Source organism: Mus caroli, unplaced genomic scaffold (assembly GCF_978045245.1).
Source record: "Mus caroli unplaced genomic scaffold, Mus_caroli_1 scaffold_18, whole genome shotgun sequence".
NCBI classification, from domain to species: domain Eukaryota; kingdom Metazoa; phylum Chordata; class Mammalia; order Rodentia; family Muridae; genus Mus; species Mus caroli.
The window spans coordinates 30,961,093-30,988,840 of record NW_028227273.1 but is presented as its reverse complement, the minus strand read 5'-3'; the positions used below and the strand labels follow the sequence as shown (position 1 = coordinate 30,988,840).

General features: G+C 38.1%; 1 protein-coding gene across 7 annotated transcripts in view; it reads left to right on the top strand.

Moving 5' to 3' along the window:
* The window catches only part of Fer (FER tyrosine kinase), a 279,057-nt gene that overhangs the window by 55,062 nt on the left and 196,247 nt on the right, over positions 1-27,748 (top strand). For 4 of the 7 annotated variants that reach the window (XM_029470883.1, XM_021186574.2, XM_029470881.2 and 1 more), the window contains 5 exons: positions 35-218; positions 1,756-1,893; positions 2,436-2,555; positions 11,906-12,028; positions 18,976-19,165. In XM_029470883.1, coding sequence (XP_029326743.1) covers positions 35-218; positions 1,756-1,893; positions 2,436-2,555; positions 11,906-12,028; positions 18,976-19,165 — 755 coding nt within the window. Of the gene's footprint in view, positions 1-34; positions 219-1,755; positions 1,894-2,435; positions 2,556-11,905; positions 12,029-18,975; positions 19,166-19,305; positions 19,431-27,748 lie in introns of those variants that run through there. The other 3 variants (XM_085833133.1, XM_085833131.1, XM_085833132.1) reach the window with 2 other exon arrangements.

Below are 27,748 nucleotides of genomic sequence, written 5' to 3'. Positions count from 1 at the left end.
CTCAGCTCTCTGCTGTCTTCCATGTTTTCCTCAGGGAAGGAAACGGAAAAGGCCAAGGAGCGCTATGACAAAGCTACAATGAAGCTGCATATGCTGCATAACCAGTATGTGTTGGCACTGAAGGGGGCGCAGCTCCATCAGAGCCAGTACTATGATACCACACTTCCTCTGCTGCTGGACTCCGTGCAAAAGATGCAAGAAGAAATGATAAAAGCACTGTAAGATACATTTCCTGTTTATCCTAAGATCCCCTCAGAGCACGACTCGGCATTTCTGCCGCAGCTACACATTTGTGTCAGAAGCCTCCTTATGGCTGAGACCACTGGGCTCCTCAGAGCCGTTTACTTCTTGTTCCTTCAGTTGTGCTCTGCCCCTGGCATGCTGAGGATAGACCTCTGTGTTTGTTACTGACTCTGCTGCTCCAGTCAGCTCCGTGTTTAAGTCAGGACTTGCCTCCCGAGGGCTGGGCATTTAAACTCCTTTTCAGAAGCTTCACGGAGAGAACTATTTGGAAGCTTATCGATAGCTTCCCCTTCTTTTCCTCTATGAGTTTAAGATCCACTCATGTTTATTGAAGGTCTGCTGTATATAAGAGCACACTGCTTTGTGCTTGGGAATGTAAGTGTAAGTGGACTTTCTTACCTTTAACTAATTAACAGTGCATTGCAGTTAATAAGCACATATATTCTGTCCTGTATTTAGGAGAGCTGGCAATGATGAGCCACATTTGATGGACTTCACTTTCTTTATCTTCTGGCTTTGCATTGTGCAAATATTTAAATTCATTTTATTTTCACTGAAAATGTGTGTGGGTATTTTTTTTTCCTGATTAATTTGAAATGTGTTTGTTCCTAACACTATTTTTCTGTTAAAACAAAGAAGTTAGTTGGGTGTGTCTAAGCACTCGGAGACATGTGTGAGCACAGGGTTTTTGTGAATTTGAAGCACCTTGGTCTACATAGCAAGTTTCAGGCCAGCCAGAGCTACATAATAAGACCCCATCTCAAAAACCAGCCAACCGACCAAGCAAGCAAACAAAAAACTTATAGTAATTGAAGTAATATTCAAGGGAGACTTGTAAGTAATGATTTTGATTCATAAATAGTTATTTTAGAAATAGAAATAGAAACAGAAACAGGCAAACCCTGCTTTACATTTATATAGGTATATGCAGAATAGGCTTATTTGCCCATATTTGCTTTGAAGCCAGTAATAATCAATATTTATAAACCACAATCCTTAAAAGCAGGGGATCTCGTCAGTGTGACAGAATTCGCTTCCTTTCTTGATGATTTTGCTGCATTCTGGAGTTCAGGAGAAGAGACAGATGCCACCGAAGTTGAAGCTTAACTAAATAATACCCGTATCTCCAGGGCTAAGGTGCATTTGAGGAGTGTCACACACTAGAAAAGAAACAGTCACACACAGAATCCCTGTGTTGAAAACCAAAACAAAACAGAACAAACAAAAGGCTCAAAAGTGTTTCCATAAAAGTAGTGAGTAATAGAGTATTGTTAATGCTGCCCAGCCCTGCCTTTTGGCCACGAAGTACATATTTAAATAGGTAATGGTGAATTAAATTACTGCATAATTGCATAGCCCCTTCATGCCCTATTGTAGGAAATGAGGCAGTGCATGAAACCACCACTCGTAAAGACTGATATTACATTGTCTGTGTTTATTATTCTAAATGCTTTCTGAGTCTGTGTCTCTTAATAAAACACTAAAATGTAAAATGTTATTTTTGCTTTTCAGAAAAGGTATATTTGATGACTATAGCCAGATAACCAGCCTTGTTACAGAGGAAATAGTGAATGTCCATAAAGAGATTCAAATGTCTGTTGATCAGATAGACCCTAGCACCGAATATAATAATTTCATAGATGTTCACAGGTATGATAGTTTCCTACCTTTTAAGCTATTTATGAATATATTGTTTTTCATAATAGAAATTTAATAAACATAAAATGCTTTTATTAGAGCTAAGTTTATTTTATGAGTTTATTTTTGTTTATTTATTAAAGACTGCCCTAAACTTGATAACTAATTTATAAAACTATATTTAAGATTTATTTCAATTGACATGCCGTTGTTTAAATCCATATTTAACCTATGAAATTGTATTTTCTTAACATTTATATAATGAATGATACTTACATGGTCACCAGTTACTGTCACTTGCTTGCATCTTGTTTTGTATTTTAAAACATTGTGATGGGGATGACTAAGGTGTGCATGCATATTCTACAGATGAAGAAACCAAGGTGCAGGCTACATGACTAGGTCTTTCATAGGGTTTTCTCTAAATTACTCTGCTATGTAAACTTTGTTAGCATAATTTTGACTAATAGTGAATATTTTGCCTTTGGTATGCACTGAGATAGATTATGATAGTATACTATTATTGATTAGAATTATTTGGCATACTTTACTAGAACAACAGCTGCTAAAGAACAAGAAATCGAATTTGATACTTCCCTATTAGAAGAAAATGAAAATCTTCAGGCAAATGAGATCATGTGGAATAATTTAACAGCAGACAGTTTGCAAGTAATGTAAGTACTTAGAAAATCATAACAGTGTAAAATGAGTGTTATTATTGCTTTATAGTTATTGTATTTCATCAGCATTAAATTCCTCAAATTTTGTAAGTAATAAAAAGTAAGTTTTGTCAGATTGATGTATTTCTTGTGTGTATGTTGTGTGTCTTGTATGCATGTTTGTTTGTGCTGTGTGCTGTCTATGTGTGGTGTGGGGTCCATTCCTACGCAGAGGCCAGAGCAGGCCCTTGCGCGTGCTCCTTTAGTGTTCTCATCCTTACTGTCCTCAGGTAGAGTCTCTCACTGAGCTGGAAGCTTACTGATGAGGCCAGGAGTGCTGGCTGTCAGCGTTGGGAATTCACCTATCTCTACTCTCAATGCTGGGAACATAGGGTGTGCTGTTCTGTGAGCTTTTCCATGTGGGTGCTTGTGATGGAACTCAGGCCTCACGTGCCTCACACAACAAGTGCTCTTGCCTTTACCCATTGAGCCAGCTCAGCCCCAGATGACACATTTTTAGAAATATATTATGTTTCCTTACCATTATCACTAATTTTAAAAAAAATTGAACTTTTCTATGATGTTTCATTAATTTTTCCGCTAGTTGCTATTATATGAGAATAATATTTATCCTTTTAAATTTTTATATATACTTTTAATTTTGTTTTATTTTCAATACTTAGTGGCAGAGCCATTTTGGAAATGTAGACACTAAACTTGAGAGGTAGGAGTCATTGCTATCATGGCCTTAGCTTACAGTCTTACTCTTGATTGAATTCTTTTTTCTTGAAGCAAGGCTATATTCTATTATAAATGATTCAGTCAGCTTCATTGCCTTATTGTTTTTGTGTATAAACTTGGTGGGGTTTTGAGAGATCCTGACTTTTTTTTTTAGTCCTCTTCAAACTCTAAAGGCAATTAAAAGTACTTTTTGATTTGTGAAAACATGAGTTTAAGTTATCTCATGATTTTGTTCAAGGATTAGAAACATTTGTAAATAAGCATTTTATGTGTTTATCCTTGTGTTGGAGTTGAAGGTAGAAAAAGTATTTATTCATTTGTCAGTATTGTGCATGGTATATTATTTTACTTGTTCAAATTTTTTCCTTTAGTGACTCATACAAAAGTTCTTATAAATATAATTAATCTATTATTCAGAAATACTACAGGTACAGGTAGACTATTATGGGGGGATTATAGGATTAGTTCTTAGAAAGGGGTTGAAATATTTAAAGGGGGCATAGAATTAAAGGAACTAACACATGCTCTTCCAAACACCTATTTGTGATGAAGCCTTGTGAATCACAGAGGACTGATTACTGTTGAGGGAATTGAAGGCCTGGGCTCCTCTGCATCAGTGATGAGGGAGTTGAAGGCCTGGGCTCCTCTGCATCAGTGATGAGGGAGTTGAAGGCCTGCGGTCTCCTATGTTAGAGAAGCTTTTCTAGCAGCAGCTTTGCTGTTCCACAGGATGTTCTATTTGAGACTGGCTTGATTTGGCCATGAATATTTTCAGTCTTAGCCAGCTATAAACTAGTAGTTCTTATCTGGGCTGATTTTGTCCTCCAGGGACATTTGACAGCTGGGAACCTTAGGCAGGGATGGAGTTAAGCATCTGTCATGTCAAGGACAGCCTCTTAGAAGAAAGAATTTCTGGCAGCAATTTCAATAGTGTTGAAATGTGCTTGAGGGAGAGTGCTTACTGCTGATACGATTGGTAGAAGTTACTGGGGCATGGCACCCCGCTGAATTCACATGCTGCATGTTAACAAAGCATTCATGACTCCTGAGGTTTTGTTATCACTACCTTTTCCCGAGTACCTTATGTATTCATCAAAGTCTTTTTTAATATTTATTTATTTTTATCAGATATTTTCTTTATAGACATTTCAAATGCTATCCCGAAAGTTCCCTATACCCTCCCTCTGCCTTGCTCCCCTACTCACCCACTCCCTCTTCTTGGCCCTAGTATTCCCCTGTACCGGGGCATATAAAGTTTGCAATACCAAGGGGCCTCTCTTCCCTGTGATGGCTGACTAGGCCATCTTCTGCTAAAAATGCAGCTAGAGATATGAGTTCATATTGTTGTTCCATCTATAGGGTTGCAGACCCCTTCAGCTCCTTGGGTGCTTTCTCCAGCTTCTCCATAGGGGGCCCTGTGTTCCATCTTATAGATGACTGTGAGCATCCACTTCTGTATTTGCCAGGCACTGGCATAGCCTCATACACGACAGCTATAACAGGGTCCCTTCAGCAAAATCTTTCTGGCATAAGTGATAGTGTCTGGGTTTGGTGGCTCATTATGGGATGGATCCCCTGGTGGGGTAGTTTCTAGATAGTCCATCCTTTCGTCTTAGCTCCAAACTTTGTCTCTGTAACTCCTTTCATGGGTATTTTGTTCCTTATTCTAAGGAGGAATGAAGTATCTACCCATTGGTCTTCCCTCTTCTTGATTTTCTTGTGTTTTGCAAATTGTATCTTGGGTGTTCAATGTTTCTGGGCTAATATCCACTTATCAGTGAGTGCATATCTAATGACTTCTTTTGTGATGGGTTACCTCACTAAGGATGATATCCTCAAGATACATCCTGATATATTTAAGATTATATGATTAATATTCTCAAGTCAGCAGTAAAGTTGATCATTTTAATGAATAGCAAATAAAATGAATATATAAATGCTGGACTATAGTGTGGTAATATTAAAAATAACTACCTGTTAAGTGCTTGTGAGCAGAGATTTTGTTGACGAATACTTTGTTTTATTGATTTTCAGAGTATAATTAGAATCATTATCTCAACAAATCACTGTTATTTGATGATAAAGCAGTTACCCTCCCCATACCCAATGAATTAAAGATAATAAATCTGTGATATGTAATAAATTTAATTCCTTTATTTACACTTTACTGAACATTATTTATTCAGGAAATGAGTTGAAGATAGACACACTCGTGTTTGTATATTTATGTGTATGGGTTGTATAGTGCTAAGGGTCAAATTGAGGGCTCATTTATGGTAGGCAAGAAGTTTTCCACTCTTCTAGTTTGCTTTCTGTAGCTGTAACAAATACTCCAACTGACAGCAACTTTGAGTAAGGAGGGTTTGTTTAGTTTAATAAGTGCAGGTTATGATTCATCAACTAGGGAAGTCGAGGCAGGAGCTGGAAGGCAGTCCCGCTCACTCTCTCATGTGGCATTACCTCTTATCAGAGAGGGAAGGAAGACACAGTTGTTTGTAGCAAATTAGATTAGAAGTGATTTCCAAACAATGAGAACATTCATATGCCCATCCACAAGTAATTCTGGATGTCAGCAGGATGATAAGACATATATTTCTTTTGGTGATATTTTCTAATCTTTAGTGGAGTGTCCTTAGTATGTCAGCACCTATCAATGTGCCATATTAAAATTATACAAGATTTTATAAAATGCTAAATCCTGTGATCTAAAGTAAGACCTAAATCCAAGACTTTGTGTTTTCCAATAATTTTCAAGGAGAAATTAGAATCTGTTTAACTTTTATAATGGAACATAAATGTATTCTTTTCACTGGGTGATAGTAATTCTCTGTGTAGAAAGGTAATTGTTTTGGATCTTGTAGAGTCCAAGTTAGCAATCTAGTTACAGAACCTCAGAATCAAATCCATTTTGTTACCTGTCTTTTACAGCCAATGAACTAAGAATGGCATTAATATTTTAAAATGTTGAAAATATCAAAAGCACCATCTTTTGCAGCACATAAATATCACATGAGATTTGTCATCTTTGGGTGATTTCAGAGCAGCAGTCAGGTAGTTGTGCTGTGACAGCCAGCATAGGTGGCCTCTGCTGCTTGTCACTACACAATCACAGTGCCATTTTGACTGCTGTACACACTACTGTACTACAGCATTTCATTTTTGTTATCAATTCATGCCCATTGTGTCAAAATAAGAAGAGAAAATGGATTTCAGATGGCTGAGTTAGGTACTGTGGACTATTTCGTTAATGACTTAGATGGCAGAATATTACATTAGGCCTCTAGTTGGAAGCAACTAAAATGTCAGGTTGTGTTCAAGAAATACTTTTGAAGTGCTAACCTGAAACTTTAGGGGAATGTAAAAGAATTTGAAGGCAGATGTTAGGAGGACAGTTTGAGGAAACCAGCTGTTTAAAACAAATAGTTATATTTGTTGGGTTGGAAGTAGATATGGTTGAGTTTCATTGAATGTGTTCATTAGAAGCTTATAACTGCTTGGTTAACTAGGAACCATCTTGGGACACCAGTAGATATGACAAAGTAGACAGAGAAAAGCCCAAGAGGCCTGCACCCTACCAAAGACCTATAGGCAACTGAGGGAAGCTAGGAGCAGGAGGGGTAGTTAGTGGGTATTCCTCCCCAGGGAAGAGCACACCAATTGTTTATCTGACACCAAGTAACATTCAATGGACTGAGCAGCTTATATTTAGGAATATGTATGTACACACATATCCACGGTAAACAGTCACTTGACCACCAAGCTATACATTAGTCCAACTGGACAGTATTTAAAGGTTTACTCGTATGAAAAGACACACAGTTCCAAAGTGTCTGCTGTGGACAGCAACTCATTAGAAGTTACATGGCAACATCCTTTTACCACTAATCATCACTGCTGTACTTTTAAGAGCATTCTTGGACACAATTTTTAGAAAAGTATAAACAACCAATCAAGTTATTTTTATTTTTTAGTTACATTAAATTTCAATACTGTTATTTTAACTGTGACTTTTGGACTTTTTTTCAAAAGGGAAGAAGGGTTGTATTGGCCGAAATACCATGTTCTAATATTACTTTAAAATGTAACTGTAGCATCATAGGATTTTTTTAGAGGACTTTTCATATCATGACACAAGTCTTTTATTTCTTTTCTGAGATTATAATATAATTGCATTCCTCTTCCCTTTCATCACAAAGGCCCTGGGTTCAAACCCCGGTATAACTAGAAAAAAATGCATTTAATGCATGTAGATGTTGAAAATTTATGCAATTTTACAAGAGGATACACATGAAAGTCAGGATTTTTTTTCTTTTTGTAAACATCCTTATTACTACCTTCCAGGAGTAATTCACAAAAAGTTTTATGTACCATCTCAGAATATATAAAATGTATTTTAAGTTATTTTGGTGTAAATTAAGATTATATTTAGATACACTTTTTAAAAGATCATGTATTTTTATCTCATGTGCATTGATGCTTTGCCTATACGTATGTCTATGTGAGGTATTGGATCTCTTCAAATTAGAGTTTTAAACAGTTGTGAGCTGCTGTGTGGGTCTGGGAATTGAACCCAGGTCCTTTGCAAGAGCAGCCAGTTCTCTTAACTGTTGAGCCATCTCTCTAGGCTATCCACTTAATATACATAAACGATGTTTTAAATTGATATAGAATTACATCACATTCCCCTTCCCTTTCCTCCCTCCAGCTCCTCACTGCTACCTTCCCTTGAACCACTCCTATGCCTTCCCGTCCTTCATATAATAGCCCTTTTCTTTATTATTGTCATATATGTGCATGTGCCCATGTGTACATACATAAATATATGTAAATAAAAGCTGCTTAGTTCTATTTTGTCGCTGGCGTGTATATGTTTTCAAGGCTGACCACTTAGCATTGGACAACTAGGGCTGTTCCCTAGGGGAGGTTAATTTTCACCACCCCACCCCCAGTAATTATTAGTGGTGACAGTAGATTGTTTTGTAAGGTCTATGACCTCAGTTTGCTAGGGTTCTAGTACCAGACATTGTTCTTTTCATAGTGGGTGGGATTTAAGCTCAACTGGACAGCTTTGGCTGACGCACACTTTTATGCATTTCTTGCTGTGCTGGTCATTGTCCTGGAACTTGGGTGTTTCATCTGGGTGGGACTGTTTAATTGCTTCCTGCCCGTGGCAGCTTGCATAGTGTGTTCAGGAACCATGGAAGCTAGGCTGCAGGAAAAGGGCTTTCTGGTCAGATCCAGTGCTAACTATCTGAATCCTGTGTCCTAAGTATATGCTGGCTTTAGCAGCAGTAGAGCCCTAACCCAAGAAAGGCAACAGAGAACTACATCCTGTATTGTTTGAGGAGTCACTTGAACTATGCTAACCAACCATGAGAAAGGACTTGTTTTTTATTTTTTTTCTTCTACCAGGTAGTGGGTCTTTGTGAGTCTATTGCTCTTGGTAAATCATTGTCAATCCAAGTGACTTCACTGATTTTAAGATTAAAGTGTATGTGTGTGTGTTTTTAAATACACTTCTATGTATTGTGAATGATGGTAGGTAAATATAAAACAATATGATCTTTGAGATTTTTATCAAGCAACCTTGGTGTTATTTGGCCCTCACCTGTCCTTTTCTTTCTGTATTGACTCCCCTCACTCTTCACAGTTGGAGTCCCCACCTGTTACTCTGTCTCACTTAAGTCTTACTCTTCCCCTCCCAACCGGTAGTCCCTTTATACTGAACTGGCTTCTGTGGTTACTCCATGGTGTGTGCGCACATCTGAGGATTTGGATCTAGGAACTGCAGATGCGAGAGAACATGTGCTGTTTGTCTTTCTGGCTTTTGTCACTCAATATAACCTTTTCTAGACCCTGTCTGTTTACTCACAAATTTCAGTTTTCTTTACAGCTGGATAGTATTCCATACTATATTTGTGTGTGTGTGTGAAATCACAGTTGCATTATTTATTTGTCGGTTGGGTGAAGGACATTCAGGTTGTGTTCATTTCCTGCCTTTTGTGAGTAGGGCAGCTGTGAACTTTGCTGAACAAGTATCTGGAGTTAGATGTCAAGTCCCTTGGGCATATGATAAAGCAGTGGGACAGCAGGGCCATGTGGTAGCTTCCCTTTTAGCTTTTTGGAGGCTCTTCCATGTGATTTGCATAGTGGCTGTACTAATTTGCATTCCACGGAAGGTGAATTAGGGTTCCTCTTTCTCCTTTGTTCTCAGCTGTTTTGTCTTTCCTAGCTATTCTGGCTGGGGTTAGATGAAGTCTCAAAGTTGTTTTAATTCACGGTTCCCTAATTGCTGTGAAAATGAATACTTCTTAGGAATTTTTTTTAGCCACTTTTCTTTCTTTTATTAATCTGTTTAGAGCCACTGATTTTTTTAAAGTTTTTTTTTTTTTTTTTTTTTTTTAAACTGGGTCATTTGTTTCCTTAACTGCATTTTTTGAGTTCTCTGTATGTTCTGATATTAATCCTCTGTCAGATGTATGGCTGGCAAAGATTCTGTTCCTTAGCCGTAAGAAGCTTTTAGTTTTATGAGGTCTCACTGCTCAATTGTTGGCCTAAATACCTTGGTTAATGGATTTACAAACTCCTTCCTTATGCCTGTGTCTTGTCAGATGCACTGACCATGTTTTCTTTAGCACTTTTAGTGTTTCAGGTTTTAAGTTTAGGTCTTTGGTCCACATGGATCTAATTTCTGTGCATGGTGATAGATATGGGTCTACCTTTATTCTTTGGTGTATGACGTCCACTTTCCCCAGAACCTTTCATTGCAGGTGCTGCATCTTCTCCAGTGTACTTTTTCCCTTTTATCAATCAAGTGGTTGTAGTTACAAGTGTTCATTATCCCATTGGTCTGCATGGCTGCTTTTATGTCCGTGCCATGTTGTTTTTATTGCTATAGCTCTATAATGTATCTGACGTCTGGAATGGAAACCGCACCAGGAATCGTCCTTTTGCCCAAAATTGCTTCAGTATCCTTTGTCCTTTCTACTTCCATATTAACTTTAGGATTCCTTTTTTCTAGGTGTGTCAAGAGTGCTGTGGGCATTTTGATTGGGATTGCATTTAATCTGTCACTTGCTTTTGTTGGATAGTTGTTTTCACAGAACTAGTTATACTGACCATGAACATGAGATGCCCTTCCAACTTCTGGTGTCTTCTCAACAGCTTTCTTGAGAGGATGTAACTTTTTACCATGGTAGTCTTTCATCTCTTCCAGGTTTATTCTAAGATGTTTTGGCTGTTGATGCTACTGTACATAGGCATGTTCCTATGACCTTAGTAAGGTTGTTGTTGATAACACAGAAAAGCTACTGATTTTTTTTTTTAAAGGTTGAGAACCACTGCCCTGCAAGGAAGTGTCTGATCTGGAATTACCCACAGGAGGCTAGGTAGTCACTGTTACCTTCCTGGGAAGAGACAGACACACTTTCCAAGAGCTGTTATCCCATGTTGCTAGCCCTTCCTACTCAAACCTCTTTCATTGTCTTGCTTTGAAAGTCTGAAGATTATTTTAATATGATATAATAAGTGTGTGTGTGTGTGTATGTTTATGGGAGAAATATTTTCACTAAGGACTGAATCTATTTCATACAGCCATAAATTATTTGGCCCATGAATACATGTAAATATTAATTTTGTATGCTAAATTATCATTGAATCTAATGCAAAGGATACTTCTCAGTATAATATGTGAACATCAAAATAGTTTATCACCAGTTTAAACTGCCAAAGTACTGAGTCTCTCTTTTATTTAAATAAGTGTAATAATATTTATCATAGAAGACTGTCACAAAGAGTAAATAAGGTAATATATGCAAATACAGTGACTACCACTTACCATACCAAAATTCAGTTAACTTACAGTGTATATAATGTATTACTTTTGTTTTCTCGTAAAATCAGTGCTAATAAAGCTGCTGATTTAGTGCAGAGTTACAGGTGAGAAAATCGATGGAGAGCCCTGAAGAACTTTCCAAGTCTTAGATAAGTGGCAAAGCCAGATGAAAATACATGTTTATCTGAAAACAAAGAGTGTGATCTTTTCACAATAGCACACATTTTCCTAGGACATGATGCATCTCCTTTGTTTAGTCTTTTTTATCTTTCCTGATGTTTCAACTTTTTTTTTTTTCCATTTTAAGAAATAAGATTGACCATGTGTGTTGTTGCATACCTTTAATCCCCCAGAGGCAGACAGATCTCTGAGTTTGAGGCCAGTCTGGTCTACAGAGTGAGTTCTAGGAGAGCCAGAGCTACACAGAGAAACCCTGCCTGCAAACAAAGGAATCAAGGTTGACTGTAGACAAACACTTCCCAGGAGCACCAGCTTCCCCTGCCCAAAGCCTACAGCCTTTATTCATAGCTGTGTACCTCACTCATACTCCACAGACTTCTGGGTTACATATGTTATATTGAGTTTCTTAAATACTCACTTGGAATAATGACATGTTTCCGTGTCATCCAATAAAAAGCCACGCTTGTGTTTAGCATTGGAAACATGGCTAATGCAAGCAAGGAACTGACATTTAACCTTAGAGTAGATTACTGGGGCTGTTCTGTGTTCTTTGGGTGTGTGCAAGTCAGCCATTTAGTGTGTTAATTGATACTGATGCACCCTTTTCCAGGTTGAAGACTTTAGCAGAAGAGCTCACCCAGACCCAGCAGATGCTTTTACACAAGGAGGCGGCCGTCCTGGAGCTAGAGAAGAGGATTGAGGAGTCTTTTGAGACCTGTGAAAAGAAGTCTGAGTGAGTAACCTCCTGTGAGAGCATAGCTTAGTGATGCACATTTACAGCAGTGCTTGCTAGAGGCTAGTGTGTGCTTGCTTAGTGAGGGCTTGGCCTTCCAGAAATGGAAGTTTTCATGTTATAACAATGGAAACTCATGACTCTGGAAAACTCTTTCTGTAAAATGTGATGTCTAGTGGTTAGTTTTATGTCAACTTGACACAAGCTAGAGTCATCTGGAAATATAATGAAAATAATCCCTTTCTTCCCCAAGTTGAATTAGTTCATGATGTTTCCTCATAGCCTTAGATACCCTAGAAATGTGGTCTTATATTTGTATAGTGCCCTGACCGCATGCCTTAATGTTTTAACAGTCTGAACTGTTTCATGAAGGATCCTTTGTTAACAACTGCCTTTGTTACTCAACATCTAGTTTTAAATGAGACTTATTTAAAATCCCTTTGTAGAAAGGGGGCAGAGAAGTATCTAGAAATTGGTTGATGTATTAAAAGGCAATCAAATAAACTAATTAGATCACACTAATCTGCTTTGCATATAAAAATCAGCTTAAGATTTACTTGGCTATCTTTGCTTTTCTGGCATTTGTATTGCTGATTTCGAACTTGACAATATTTTCTTGGATTTTCTGATTTTACTTGTCCTAGTACATTTCTTCTTCTCCTTTGTTGTTGTTGTTAGATGTGTGCACTTGCTCATGTGTTCTGGTATAAAAATGTGTGTGTGTGTGTGTGTGTGTGTGTGTGTGTGTGTGTAGGGTGGAGTTCAATGTTTGTTGTCCTCCTCAGTGGCTCTCCACCTTAGTTTTAGAGGTAGGGCCTCCCACTGGGCTGGAAGTTGAGTTCACTAGATGGGCTGGCTAACAAACCTCAGGCATTCCCTGTATCCCTGAAAGTGGGATTATAGGTATTTGTATGCCTGGCTTTAGAGTTTTGCTTTTTAAAATTTAATTTATTCTTTAGTAATCATACAGATGAGTACAGTATGTTTAGATCATACCAACACTTGTTGTCTCTTTTCTGACTCCTCCCATACCACCTCACTCCCTTCTGACTTGCTGTCTTCTCTCACTCTCTGCCTTCTCTTCCTGCTCTTCTTGCTCTTCCTCCTCCTCTTATTCTCCCCCTCCCCCACCCACTCAGTCAGTGCTGCCTGTGTTCACACAGGTGGAGGGCACCACTCAGTGGAACACTGACAACCTACCGCACTGCCGAAGCAAACTGACTTGTCTTTTCTCAGCAGCCATAAGTTGCCAGATTTCCTTAACTAGGGGCCAGGCCTTCCTTCTCCATGCTGGGGTGTTGAATGGCTGGTTCTTGTGCAGGTCTTACATTGTCAGTCATGACTGCTGTGAGGTTATGAGTGTCTAAAGGACACTGCTTTGCCACGTTCTTTCCTCACTTAGTGTTCTCGGAGCTTTGTGGAGGAAAGTGTGTGACCTGCATGTCCCATAGAACTGAGCATTCTGCATTCATGTTCTCTGCACTTTGGTTGGTAGTCTCTGCGTTAACAACCACACACTGGTTCAGAACCTTCTTTGGTGAGGAGTGGGAGGCGCACTTGTCTGTAATGGTATGTGTTTAGGAGGCACTTCAATTCTCTGCCTGTTTAGCAGACTCATAGTTGTAGTGCCTGTGACCTTCCAGGTTCATGGTCTGGATGATGCTACCAGGCATGGGTTTCCTCCTGGAGGATGGGTCTTAAGTGTGATTGGAAAGTTGATCACCCCATAGCATTACACCACCACTGCACATGGGTGCATTTTATCAGGCGGTTGGTATTACAGTTTATAAGGGTCACAGGCTGTGTCAGACTGCTGCTAGCTCCCCCCCCTTCCACACACACCCCCAACCCCCCCCCCCGCCAAATCTTATATTGCTATCCAGCAGAAAGGAAACTTTCAGGTCAGTATCAGCTTGATTTCTCTATGTTCCGTGATCAAAATATGTGGTACTGTTAGCAAAAGAAGTCATATTATTATCACATTTCACTGGGGGCACCCAAGGGCAGTGGCGATAACCTGTTCTTGTGAGAGCTGTAAGTGCTGGGGACTGAACTCAGGACCTCTTGTGCTGGTACAAGGAGCTTACAAATCGAGTCATCTTCCTACCCTGTTCTCTCTCTCTCTCTCTCTCTCTCTCTCTCTCTCTCTCTCTTTCTCCCTCCCTCCCTCCCTCCCTCCCTCCCTCCCTCCCTCCCTCCCTCCCTCTCTCCTCTCAGACTGCTTCACTGAGGCCCTGAGCCTGTTATGTTGGTATTTTGGATATTGGAGTTGATTGGTGACCAGTTACCTGCAGGAGTCCTGACTCCCTGCCCACGCGTAGCACTGAGGTTACCGTGCTCACCAGCATGGCGGACTTTGTGGGTGTTGGGGATCAGAACTCAAGTTCTGATGTTTTCATGGAGGGTGCTTTAACAGCTTCGTCCTCTACTCATCCTGTGCATTGTTTTCACTGATGGTCAGTTGTGGTGACTGAAGTTACAGCAGTATCTCTAGTCCTGACTGCAGTGCATGGGCTTCCTGCTCTAATGCTCCAGAACTGCTTTGGGTTTTCAAGGCTCTCCGGGGTTTGGAGATGTTCTAGATCTCTCTGATCTACACTTGCTCTTATTTTTTGTCATAGCATCTCAAATGTGCTCCACTTCTGTCAAGTTTCTGATCTCACTTATTGTAGTCAGCAGATAAACTTCTGTATCACAGAAAAATCTACAGCGTTAAATGGCTTTGTCCTTGTTTGTGGGAACTAGATACCTAAATTTCCTCACGTTTCCCCTTGGCATCCATCCTTAGTGCCCTTTTACAGTAAAGTGTAATTATTCTAAGCCTGTTTCTCATGGACTTGTAAAGTGTTGCCATCATTTCCCCAGAAATTTTGTCTATTCTGTTTTACCTTTTCCTCCCAACTGGGTCTTATGCTCACTTTTAAAATATTGACTTCAAAACCACCAAAGTCAGTCCCCATACCTGTCCCAGTTCTCATCCAGTCCTCACCCTCCCCCCTCCCCCGCTGCCCATCTTTGAGGTGCTGCTGGGCTGAGTACAGGGCTCAGGGCTAATGCCAGCACTGCTGTATGGTCACTCAGCTGCTGAAACCCTTTTTATTCTCCGTCTTTCCTTCTGCTTACTCTCTGCCTTTTCGTCTCTGAGTCTGAACTCTTTCTAGTAGTAATTCTCACTCATTTCCTGAATTACCACATAGAGTCAATTCACATAAAGTCAGATCTCAAAGATTACCAGGGGCCTTTAATAGGGCAGCTTTATTTGGCAGCTGTCTTTCCGGGGCTCTTGTAATCACATCTGACAGGTTTTGCGCTGGGCTTCATCCTTCCTCATTGGCATCCCTCCGATTCTGATTTTTCTTTAACTTTTCACCACCTTGAGTTCGCGGTGCTGCCTCACACGTGCCTGAGGCTGTGTACCGTTAATGGCCGTGCAGGCTGGCTGCTCTGTAGAGCCCGGACGTTTGGCTGCCCGCAGCAGGTTCTAGCCGCTCAGCCAGGGGACGGTACCTGGTAAACGCCAGTCAGTAGCTGAGCCCACCCAGGCAGAACACTCTGGAACAGAGATCCGGATAGCTAGGGGTGGAGCTGGCCTCCGACTTCCACCTCCTGCCGAGCGAGCGAGGCCTTGAAGGCATATAGAACTTTTAGGAGTTAGAAGGGTTAGCAAGGCCAGATTTTCAGGGGTGAGTCCTAGGGACCCGCATCCTGTAGCTTTTGTTACCCTGAGTGACATTGTTATTGTTAGCTTCAGGGTATAATTAGAAAATTAAAATATGAAGTATACTTTTGTGACTAAATAGTTACTGCTAATTTACTGATTCAGAAATTGGTGGCTTGAACTTTGCCTTCATATTTATATGTCTTTTGCTAAACAAATGTTCTGAATAGGATTCCAAGATGATACGTTTATATTTTTCCCTTAATATTTCCTGGGCTTGTCTTTAGATTCTGCTATCTATCTATCATCTATCTATCTATCTATCTATCATCTATCTATCTATCTATCTATCTATCTATCTATCTATCTATCTGATATCTACCTATCCATCCATCCATCTGTCATCTATCGTTTATATGTAGAAATAAATATCTATCTCCTTATCTAAATACATATATGTAATGAGAATAATTTTTGCTCTAGTTTAAAACATGAACTGATAATTATATTTAAGGACAGGTGTGGTCATAAATGTCCAACCAGTGCTACATAGTGAGTCTCTGTTTGTTTTTTAGAATAAGCATTATCTTTATTTTTTTAATACTTTATTATCTTCATATTCTTTGTTACTTGAAAATAACAAAATGATAAAATTACATTTCTTCAAAAATACTAAATGTTCATATTTTTAAATTACTTCTAAATAAATGAATCCTAATGGATTTTTACTAAATAGAATTACTGGTTTCATCAACATAGAGTAGAGTTTTAAGTTAATTCTTTGGATTTAGTATGTGCCTCTAAATTCCTAGTACTTAGGGCTTCTGAAGGGAACGTGAAGAAGCGTATCCCCAGACCATGTGGGACCTGAGATTGCCTGGCATGAGACCGTGTGCTTTATAGTTTGTTGGTAGTTAACAATAGGACGTTTTTAGACATTCTTACTGTTATTTTACCCTCTTCTACACCATTGTGCTTGTTTTGTGTTGGCCCTACTCTGTTGTGTCATTAGTATACCCAGTGAGATTTCATTGGTGAAAGCTAATTTTTCCTTTGTAAACATTTACCAGTCACAGATAGCTTAGTTATTTAGTGAGCCCTTGTTCACTTCCCCCTCTCTTGGGGGAATCTACCTGACTGTCTTGAATCTGTCCAGGCTCTGTGCCTGCTTTCACAGGCTATGTGAATTTGTTCCTAAAAATACAGTTAATGTTTTTTGTTTCTATTTGGTTAACAGTTACTTTTTGCAACTATTATCCTTTATATATCATTTCATATTTCATTATTGCAAAGCTTATTTTCCTTCCTCTTGCCCTGTACATTTAACCTTTTTAAGCTATTTTCTTTGAGTTTTTCTGTTAGCCTTTATGTAAGACTATTGATAACAGTTCTTTTAGAGTATTATTTTTAAGTATATTAAATAATTTTGCCTGCATGTGACAAATCATTGAAAAATCTTCTGCATGTATGTGGAAATACATTATGACATGTCAGCTGACATGCTTCGAATCATCTCTGGTGGTATTGTTAGAGCCCTTGTGATGATGTGGTATTTTGCTTTTGGTGTGTGTTAGGAAAGACCCCCCACAGAGCTTAAAATGTATGAGTAGATAGAATCTTCTCCAGGGTCTCCTCAATTTTTTCTCACAAAAATGAATGTCTTAAAATTAACATTCTCTGAATGGATTTTCTGAGAAATGGAATTGCCAATTTATTCCAAAAAAGCAATTACCAACTAATACACAAGCCAGCATGAATTTACCAAGAAATCTGTACAGATTTTAAAAATAGGTCACAGATTACTGAATGATGATGATATACATAGTAGTTATCATTTATTAAATTCTGATGTTTAGAACACTCTGTCTTCTGGACATTTCTAGGTCTTCTACAAATGCTCTTAATTGTAAGTTCTACACCCCTTCCCTGCCTCAGGCTTTACATCACTCACGGAAATTCCTGAACTACGATCGAGGAGATCAGCATTCTTTACTGTGGTTACTGAGATTGTGTCCTGCTCAGTTACATCAGCACTGAGTTCTCAAAATCTCCCCTGTCAGTAGACATACAACACAATAGCTTCCTTTGGTCAGTCTTCTCTGTGTTTATTCAGGCTATGTGTTGATGCTGTTCAGTAAGTTATGTCACTGTCTAATGAGTCACCTCACTATCTATGCTGGAGGGTTCCTTCATTTTCAGTCTCTTGTTTCTTTTTTTTTTTTTTTTAAGATTTATTTATTTATTATATGTAAGTACACTGTAGCTGTCCTCGGACACTCCAGAAGAGGGCGCCAGATCTCGTTATGGATGGTTGTGAGCCACCATGTGGTTGCTGGGATTTGAACTTTTGACCTTTGGAAGAGCAGTCAGGTGCTCTTACCCACTGAGCCATCTCACCAGCCCCGTCTCTTGTTTCTTATCTACTAATAACTCACCACAGTGCATGGTGCACTTAACTTTTAAAATATTAGTACCATATACGTATGGTAGAGCCATTCCCTCCAACACTTAGTTTTCTCTCTGCTGGCCTTGCTATGGGAAAAGTAGTTTGAAATTCCCATTGTGGGGAGCCTCAAGGGCCAACTCTCTGAAGGGGGGGCTGGGAAAAATCTGCTGTCTCCATGTTGGTTGTAATAGAATGATTTCTAGACTTAATCTCAAGTCGTTATGGTTAGATCTGAATCCTGTGTTAGCTATTCCTGTTCAAAACAGATCTCATAATTACCCGTAGTAGTGTATGTATATTAAGGCCATCATCTAATTTTATTAATTTTACCCCAGGAACATATCAATACCTTAAGTATGGAATTCTTGAGATTTGGAATTGATATATTATTTTGCCTTTTTTTTTTTTTTTCAGTCAGTTCAGGGCCTGTTCCTAACCCTAACGTCTGCTGTGGTAGGTAGTTTATGTATAAAAGAAAGTGAGTGCTATAGGCCACAATTTATTTGAAACTGTCTTGAGTGACTGATTTCTGTTTTATTAATTTAAATATCCAGTATCCATTGTTATTAAAATCTGTTTTCATTGTGATTCTGAAGGAGTGCTGTAGAGGAAAATGAAAACTTAGAAAAGCGTAATCTGCATAGACACACGAACACATGATCCACAAATACAAGAACATACACAGATACATACACAGATGCACACACAGAGGCACACATACACAGGCACACACACGGACACAGACACACAGATACACACAGATATACACATACACACTTTTTCATTAATGGTTTTACTTCTCATTGAGTTGAAATAATGTATATTTATTTTATTCTATTGTAGCATTGTGCTTCTTCTGGGCCAAAAACAGGCACTTGAAGAGTTGAAACAGTCAGTCCAGCAATTGCGATGCACTGAGGCAAAGTGTGCAGCACAGAAAGCATTGCTGGAGCAAAAAGTACAGGAAAATGATGGGAAAGAGCCACCTCCTGTGGTGAATTACGAAGAAGATGCGCGGTCAGTCACATCCATGGTAAGCTGTGGAGCCCTCAGGCGCAGAGGTGTCTGGGTAACAAGTGAGCGTGAAACTAACCCTGGCTTGCTGTAACAGATTATCACTCTTGTTAACACGCAGGTCCTATTAAACTTATTTGTAAATGCAGAATAGACTTACCAGTCAGTCACCTCAGGTCACCTGGAGAGCACTCGTACAGTCAGAGGACAGAAAGCTCTTCTCTTGTCTTCAAAACTGAAAGAACAGACTGAAGTTGTTTTTATTCCTGGGAGACAGCAGGAAGGTAGGGTATCATTTAAAGATAGAAATAAGAATAAGGGGGAAGCTATTCATTGGCTGTTTCTTAAGAACCATGACATTTGTTTGCCTAAGATTTATGGTGTTTATTTTTTTACAGTATAAAAATAGATTTAGCTTAAATTTTTTGATCCTTAATTTGTTCAGATTTATAAACATAAAATTCAATTTAATTTTAGTTTTATTAGCTGCCTAATGCTTAGTATATATCAGTATATCTATCTGCCATTTATCTATCTGTCTATCTGTCTGTCTGTCTGTCTATCTATCCATCTATCCATCCGTCTACTTCATATATCTATCATTTGTGTTGGTTATTATTCTAAGGAGCAATCTTGCTCACTGGGACATTGGGTAGAGTTTGTAGATTTTTGTAATGCAATGACCAGTAGATACTATCTAGAGCTTATTAAACATCTGTTGTACATAGAGCAGCCCCTTTATATTACCAGTAAAATCTATTCAGGCCAAAATTTCAGGAATACAATGCTTAAAAAATCCTGTGGTATACTTTTTTGTTTTCTTTGGACAGTTCAATATACTCCATTTATGGAGGTATTATAATTAAAGAATTTATAGTTAACATTTTAATAATCTTTCCATTTATGTGGTCTTAAATAATTAATATGTAGCATATATAATACATAATAAATATAATTTATAAATAATAATATATAAACAATGTAATAAATATGTATCAAAATGAAAATAGAGTGTTAACTAAATTCAAATATTCTCATAGGCCATGTTTAGAGCTGTAATAACACAGAAATGAATATGAAATACTTGAATATCATAATCATTGCTGCTTTTGTTATAAACTGAATTTTGCTATGTACACATCACTTTGCCAATTGTAGTGTGCTTTCCAGCATCATCCTGACTGTCAGGACCTGAGCACATATACCAAAGGCCTATGGGCTTCTTTCTTCTCCCTCCCTCCCCCTTCCTTTCCTTCTCTCTCTCTCTCTCTCTCTCTCTCTCTCTCTCTCTCTCTCTCTCTTTCTTGATGTCTATTGGACATACATATTCTTTCAGGGCAGCTCACGTTTGTTTTTGCACGCGACATTTAAGAACATTATCTTCCTTTGGTTATGGTTTGTCATAGTTCTTTGCCTGTATGTGAGTATGGCATTTCTACTTCATTACTTCATGGTTTGACAACTTTTAATACTCTATAATTAATTTTAAGTAATTAATGTACATATAACTTATGCTGGTACTATCTTGATAGAATAAAAAGTAGTTACCCAAGTTGCCAGATAATAACTATTCCCAATAATTATATATTAAAAATCTGACTTTGAAGAATTTGTGATGCTTTAGAATTTAATTCTTAAGTTGTCAGAGATTTATCAATGAACAGTGTTTCATAGAAAATATATAATAAAGTTTAAGAAAGCAAACTGCTCTTTTGACACTCTCACCCTATTCATTTACACCATTTATATGATGGTTTATAAGCGAGGATGTTACCTTGTTAATTTGAAGTAGTGCTGTTTTATTGTCTTCACTTTATTTTCAGTAATTGAAATAGTAATTAGAAGTTATCTCTTATTTGCTCATTGAAACAATGCCTTTAGTAAATCTTTAATTAAAAATTAAAATTTTGCCGTGTGTGGTTGGTGGTATACATCTCTAGGTGTAGCATTTGTGTGGCTTGTTCTGGATGATGGCAAGTTGGAGACATCATGGGAAACTCCATCTCAAATCACACCGAACCAAAATGAAAAACTTCACTTTCATTGAAAAAATTGTGTCAGGTTTTCAAAAAGAATGCTGTATATTATTTGTAGTTAAAAATGATAAAATAATATTTTATAAATTGTATAGGCCATTTCACAAATTGATGGCAATTAAATGTTTTACAGTAAATTAGAAAGAAGAAATACAGATGTATAGACACTGAAGGAATACAGTGAGAACATCTAACAGTTCTCACTGTTAATTCTCTCCAACCTGTATTGGTAAAAATTTTGCATTCTTTAACTTTTTCAGTTAACATCTATAATAATCTGTTTGCAGTCAGTTGAAACTAATAAAAATTATAATGCTTAAATGTACTTTTCCAAATGACTACTTAAACACTGTTTTACGAATAGCATTATAAAATAAGTTAGCCTTTATGTGAGGGAGAGGGCCTAAGAGTAATGAGGGAGAGCAGTATCGTGCTTTCACTCATGTGCTAGGTCCAGATTTAAATGTAACAATCATCTGTTTGTCTATCATCTGCCTGTCTGCCTGTCTATCCTCTATCTGTATCTATCTAGCTACATATATCTATATGTTTTATCTACTAGATAGCTGTGTATCTTATCTATATCTGTGTATTCCCTCTTCACTCCTTTCTTCTCTCCCTCCTTCTTTTCTGTATAGTAGGAGACATTAGAGCAGAAGGATTCTATTTGGGCTAGGAAAGAGCCAGTGGGAAGGGCCAGAGGGCAGAAGGAGACAGCGAGCTCTTGATGAACTGAGGATTTATGTTGTATTGTACATCAGTTCTAGCTCTGGAGATCAGAAGAGTGTATCCTCTGAGTCGCTTTAGGAGTGTAAACTCTGTGTAGTCTCCCCTTGTATAGTTATACAAACATCAGTATTTGCTTATAACCAAGTAACCAAGCTTAGGTTTTACTATTTATTAAGAACTCTTCTTTAGTTATTTATTAACTACTAGTATTAACAAAGTAAGTTTCATTTTAGTATCTGTTGAACTGTGGAATTAAACTTTAACACCAGAGTTGCCTGTTTGCTTTATTTTATGACAGTTTTGAACCAAATATAGTGATTTTTGATGAAAGGATTCACTTTTGTGCCATATCCATATGTCTAGAACTGATGGCAGCTACAAAATAAATCTCTTCTTCTCAAACATGTATAGCTCTCTTATAAGAAAATAGATTTCAATTCGATATTTCTGAAAGTGGTATTTCATTTTATCCCCTTTGGTAGACAGAAACAACAGATATTTATCCTCTCTGCATATACTGAGTAACTGTTCTTAGTTGAGCAGCAGTAGTAATAAAATCTTGTTAGCTACATTTTCACCCAGTGAAATATCTAACTTTCTAAAGATTGCCTGTCGTATGACTCAGTTGTGTCCTGTGTTACAGTATCTGATATTTGAGTCTTATGCTAAGAACACTGTCTTGAATTAATGAAAGAATTCATAGTGTTGTTGAGAGTTTTGTCTTTATCATTGTGAGCTATGTTTGCTTTCTTGCAATCACCAACATAAGTTTAATTTTGAGCCTTGTGCACCAAATATTGTTAAAATGAGAAAAATACCAAACCAAGAATCAGAAGGCCTACATAGCTTTTTTGTCTCTGCCCAATAATCATAGTGAGGCTCCTTAAACTTTATAAGCTTCCATTCTATAGAGGGAGTATGTCTATGGCATATTGTTCATACTGAAAAAAGATAGTAAGTATAAATTTATTCTACATATTGAAAGCACTGTGAAACAAATAGTTCTACTTTATTTTTTAGATAGCTTAGTACATATATAAGTTATTTAGTCACTGTAAGAATGAATAGATTTATGAAGGATTATACTATATATTTCTAATTGATAAAGCAAAGCCTCATGTAATACCTTTGAAAAACACTACATGCATATGGACATGTACATGGGTCTTAGTGTTCCTTGCTTAGTCCTCAGTTCTCTTCTTCAGAAATAATTTTCCAGAAGTATTAATTGCAAAATAGAAGCATGCGTGTGAGTTATATGTCTTCTGCTCTTTTTTACGTAAATGGAAGAGCATACAATACCTTGCTTCTCCTTTATGAAATGAACCTTAAGTTTCATTTTTTTTAAAGATTTATTTATTTATTATATGTAAGTACAGTGTAGCTGTCCTCAGACACTCCAGAAGAGGGAGTCAGATCTCATTACGGATGGTTGTGAGCCACCATGTGGTTGCTGGGATTTGAACTCCTGACCTTCGGAAGAGCAGTCGGGTGCTCTTACCCACTGAGCCATCTCACCAGCCCAAGTTTCATTTTATAATAGGACATATACTGTGACTCTTTTTCTACTTACTCATTTAAAAGGTAGGTATTTATATCAGGCCAGGTGTTATGATGGTTACCTTTGGTTTTCAGCTTGACATAATCTAGAGAATTCTGGAAAGAGAATTTCAGTGAATGCTGAGACAATGTCTTCATTGGGTTGGCTGATGAGCATGCCTGTGGGGAATTGTCTTAGACATTTGTTATGGGAAGATCCTGCCCATTGTGGGTGGCATCATTCCCTTGCAAGCTGTTCCTGAACTATGTGAGAGTGAACGTATTTAGCCAAGCAAACGAGTGAGCATATGTGCATTCATGTCTTTCTACTCACTGTGGTATGATGTGGCCAGCTCTCTCCAGCTCTGCTGCTGTGACTTTCCTCAGTAATGGACTAAAATCTGGGATTGAGAGGAATTCCTTTCCCCAAAGTTAGTTTTTATCAAGGTATTTTATCATAGTAACAAAAAGAAACTAAAAGAACCATCCAAAACTAAAACAGAAACTAAAACAGCGATTTTAGAGCTTTACAGTACATCCATGAGCAAAATACACATAATTTTTATTGTATTTGTATTTGTAACTTTTCTGTCTTGAGATAATGCCCATAGAAAAGCAATAGATGGGAAAGACATGGCTGGAGCTGTAAACTGATCACATTGTTTACTGTCGTTGGCCCCCAGTGACTTTTACTTTCTCCAGCAAGGATCCGTCTCCTAAAGGGTTCATAACGTTCCAAACAGTGCTACCACTCGGAGGTCGAGTGTTTACATCTGTGCGCTGTGGAGAGCATCTCTCATTCGAATCATCACAGTTCTGTCAGGGTCTTTTTCTGTCACTGGTAGAGACAGCACGTAAGCAATTCAACATGGCATACGTCTGGTAGTAAGTTCTTTGGGGAAAATATAGCAATTAGTGGTAGAAGAGGGGTGTGAGTGATGTGTTTGTGTGGAGAGAAGTAAAGGAAGGTGTCCCTGATGAAGCAGGATCTGCCCAGAGATCTGGGAGAGCTGAGTGGAAAGGAGACTGGGTAAGGGGACAGTGATGAAGGCATTTTCAAGGTAGAGCTTAAGTTGTTTACAAGTTGCTTTGGGTCACCTGACTTAGTCTTTCTAAATAACCAGTTACGCAAACATTGGTATTGGTAGTTCATTGTCTCATTTCTTTCTTTGTTGGTTTCTTCTTAAGCATGACTAGGCATAAGTCAGGTGTGATAAACACTCGTGAGGCTAGCATCTAGGACACCGAATCAGCAGAACCATGAGCTAAAGGCAGGTAGGCCTGGGTTTCATAGCAAGAACTTTGTTAGATTTTAAAATTGAAATTTTAGGAGGAAGGAGTCTGTAGCAATAGGCACTAATTATGTATGCAGTATCAATTACAAGTACTAAACGTAATTGATGGGATAACTCACAGGAGTCAACACTTTTGTTTTATAATTCAATAAAATCTATCCTATAGCAACAATTTGTGATTTATCTATTTAAGAAAATCCAGTCTCCTGTTTGGTTCAAGTTGTAGGCCAAGAGATAAATTGCAGTTTTAAGAAAATCTATCTATATGGGATTGCTCAGCTGATACTAAATTAATGTTGTATTCCAAAGATTTATTGGAAAATATTTAATATGATAAAATGAAATGGAAAATATAGATAATACTGCAGGGCTTTGTCTTCCCTAGCTTTGGTTAGTAACTTGATAGAACCTGGATACTCTTAAGAGGAAAGCCTGGACTGAGGCTCTGCCTGGATTACATGGGCCTGTGGGCATGTCTGTGGGGTTGTCTTGGTTATTGAGAGAGGCTGGTGAACCCAACTGTTAGGCAGGTAGGCTTGCACTAGAAACAGAGTCTGGTTGGATGTGAGCCTGAGCAAGTGCTCCAGGGAGCGAGTCAGCAGCACCACTTCTTCCTTCCCTCACCGATTCTGGTAGGTTTTATCCTGGAGGGATCGGTCAGATACCTGTTTTTCTCCTCTAAGCTGATTTTGATCATGTGTTATTTTTGCAGTAGCAGAAAGGAAAGTAGAAAATAAAAAGAAATTTGAGATGTTATGATCTATTGTGGCATTCATGGGGTTAAGGAATGCTACAAATCAATGTAGACTTTCTTCATCTCTATATTTTTGTATATAGTTACTTAAATTTGTCAAAAATTATATCATTGGTTTTCAGATATAGCCTATGTTAGCAGTGTTAAACTATTACTGATCTATTAATTTTGGTGTTGTAAATTGTTAGCAAGGTTCAACTATTACAGATCTATGTATTTTAATCTTATAAACCTTTTATTGGTCATAAAACATTCAGTATCTTTGTCATTGATCAAGCCCCCCAGTACAGGTGAGGAGAACATTGGTGACTTGTATCTTGCTCACTTATGCTTAGATGACTTAAGCTGAATTCAGATCATCATGAAAACACTGAGATACGTTTTTTTGTTTTGGCTTGTGTATAATAGAATTATATAGATTTTATTTAGCTGTAATCACTTTCCTTATTATTTTATCTTGTTTTCAAGGATTTGATTCTTGTATGATATCTAATAAGATTGAGTAAACCTGGGCTCTTTTGTGGCTTTGATCATGCTTTCCTGTATGATGCAGTGGATAGGATATTTACTGTTGTCTTTCACTTGGATACTTGTGTTAGTATGAGAAAAACTTACTTCATCAGAAAAATTCTTGGGCACACGCCATGAGCGTTTTCTGTATTTTAAAGAAATGTAAGATTATACAGGTATAGTGTATTATACAGATAGGTAGATTCAGATTTTTCACCAGTGTATGTACCAACAGAAATTAATGCCTACACACTTGCTAGCATTTGATGACAGCATACAATTTAGAGGTCTCATTTTAATTTAGTGGTTGCTCATTACAATTTAGAAAGTTGCACTATGGAATTAAACTATAATTGTTTCTATTTTGGAAGTCATACTATGCTTTTATGATGATGGGATAATTAGTGCAAGTACTTAAGGATCTGGTAGATGGAGAATAAAACCAGCCTGGTCTGCCCACATTAAGTTCTGCCTTTTTCCTTTTTATAGGAATATGAAAACCTAATTTAATTGTGCCATTTCTTATGGGATTCTTGGCTGATCTGTGGGAATATTGCTTTTTTCCCATTTCCCTGAGCCAGAAACATCAGTGACAGTGTGCCAAGCATGCCGTGCAATTTGATTTGGGGTTAGCAAACATGGGAATGTTCCAGTGTTCATGAATCCATTAGCTGATTGGGTAGAGTTGTGAAAGTGGTGATGTTCAGAGTTTCAGTTTATCATTTCTAAGAAAGGCAGTTCAGTGCCATGGCTGCAGGTAGGAGAGAAACAGGGGGCATAGTGCAGCTGTGGTGACTCAGCCTTTGTCATCAGTGCTTAGTAGGACCTTTGGTAGCTCTGGCCTTATGAAGCTTCACATTGCAAGGCCTTTGTCTTGCTGTAACCACTGTTAATTAACAGTTACTTCTTGCCTTAGTCTACAGACTACTTGAGGTAGCTAAATACAGCAGAATATAAAATTACAACCAGGAAAAATAGAGATTGTAACCAGATATCAAGACCACACAAAAACTGTAGTGGACTGTGGTCTCTACATGTGTGGTTACTATGGTAGACTATATTCTGCATGTATGGTTATTGTGATAGATTGTGCCCTGCATGTGTGGTTACTATGGAAGACTATGACCTGCTTATGTGGTTGCTATGATAGACTGTGCCCTGCATGTGTGGTTACTATGGTAACTGTGCCCTGAGTGTGTGGTTACTATGGTAGACTGTGCCCTGAGTATGTGGTTATTATGGTAGACTGTGGCCTGCTTGTGTGGTTACTATGGTAGACTGTAACCTGCTTGTGTGGTTACTATGGTAGACTGTGGCCTGCTTGTGTGGTTACTATGGTAGACTGTAACCTGCTTGTGTGGTTACTATGTTAGACTGTGCCTTGAGTATGTGGTTACTATCGTAGACTGTGCCCTGAGTGTGTGGTTACTATGTTAGACTGTGCCCTGAGTATGTGGTTACTATGGTAGACTGTGCCCTTAGTGTGTGGTTACTATGGTAGACTGTGGCCTGAGTGTGTGGTTATGATCTTGCACCATGTGGGCCATTACTTTGTAGGTATCTCAAAGGTAAAAATACAATGGAAGCTGAAGTCACACAGCCTTAAGTGAAAGAAGGTATGTTCACATTGCAGGAGAGGAAGGTTTCATTGCATTTAGCCTTAATTAAATGTGTAGCTGTCCCACTGACACTTGTGGGACAGCTGTCACACACATGCTGTGTGACCCTTGGTAATACCA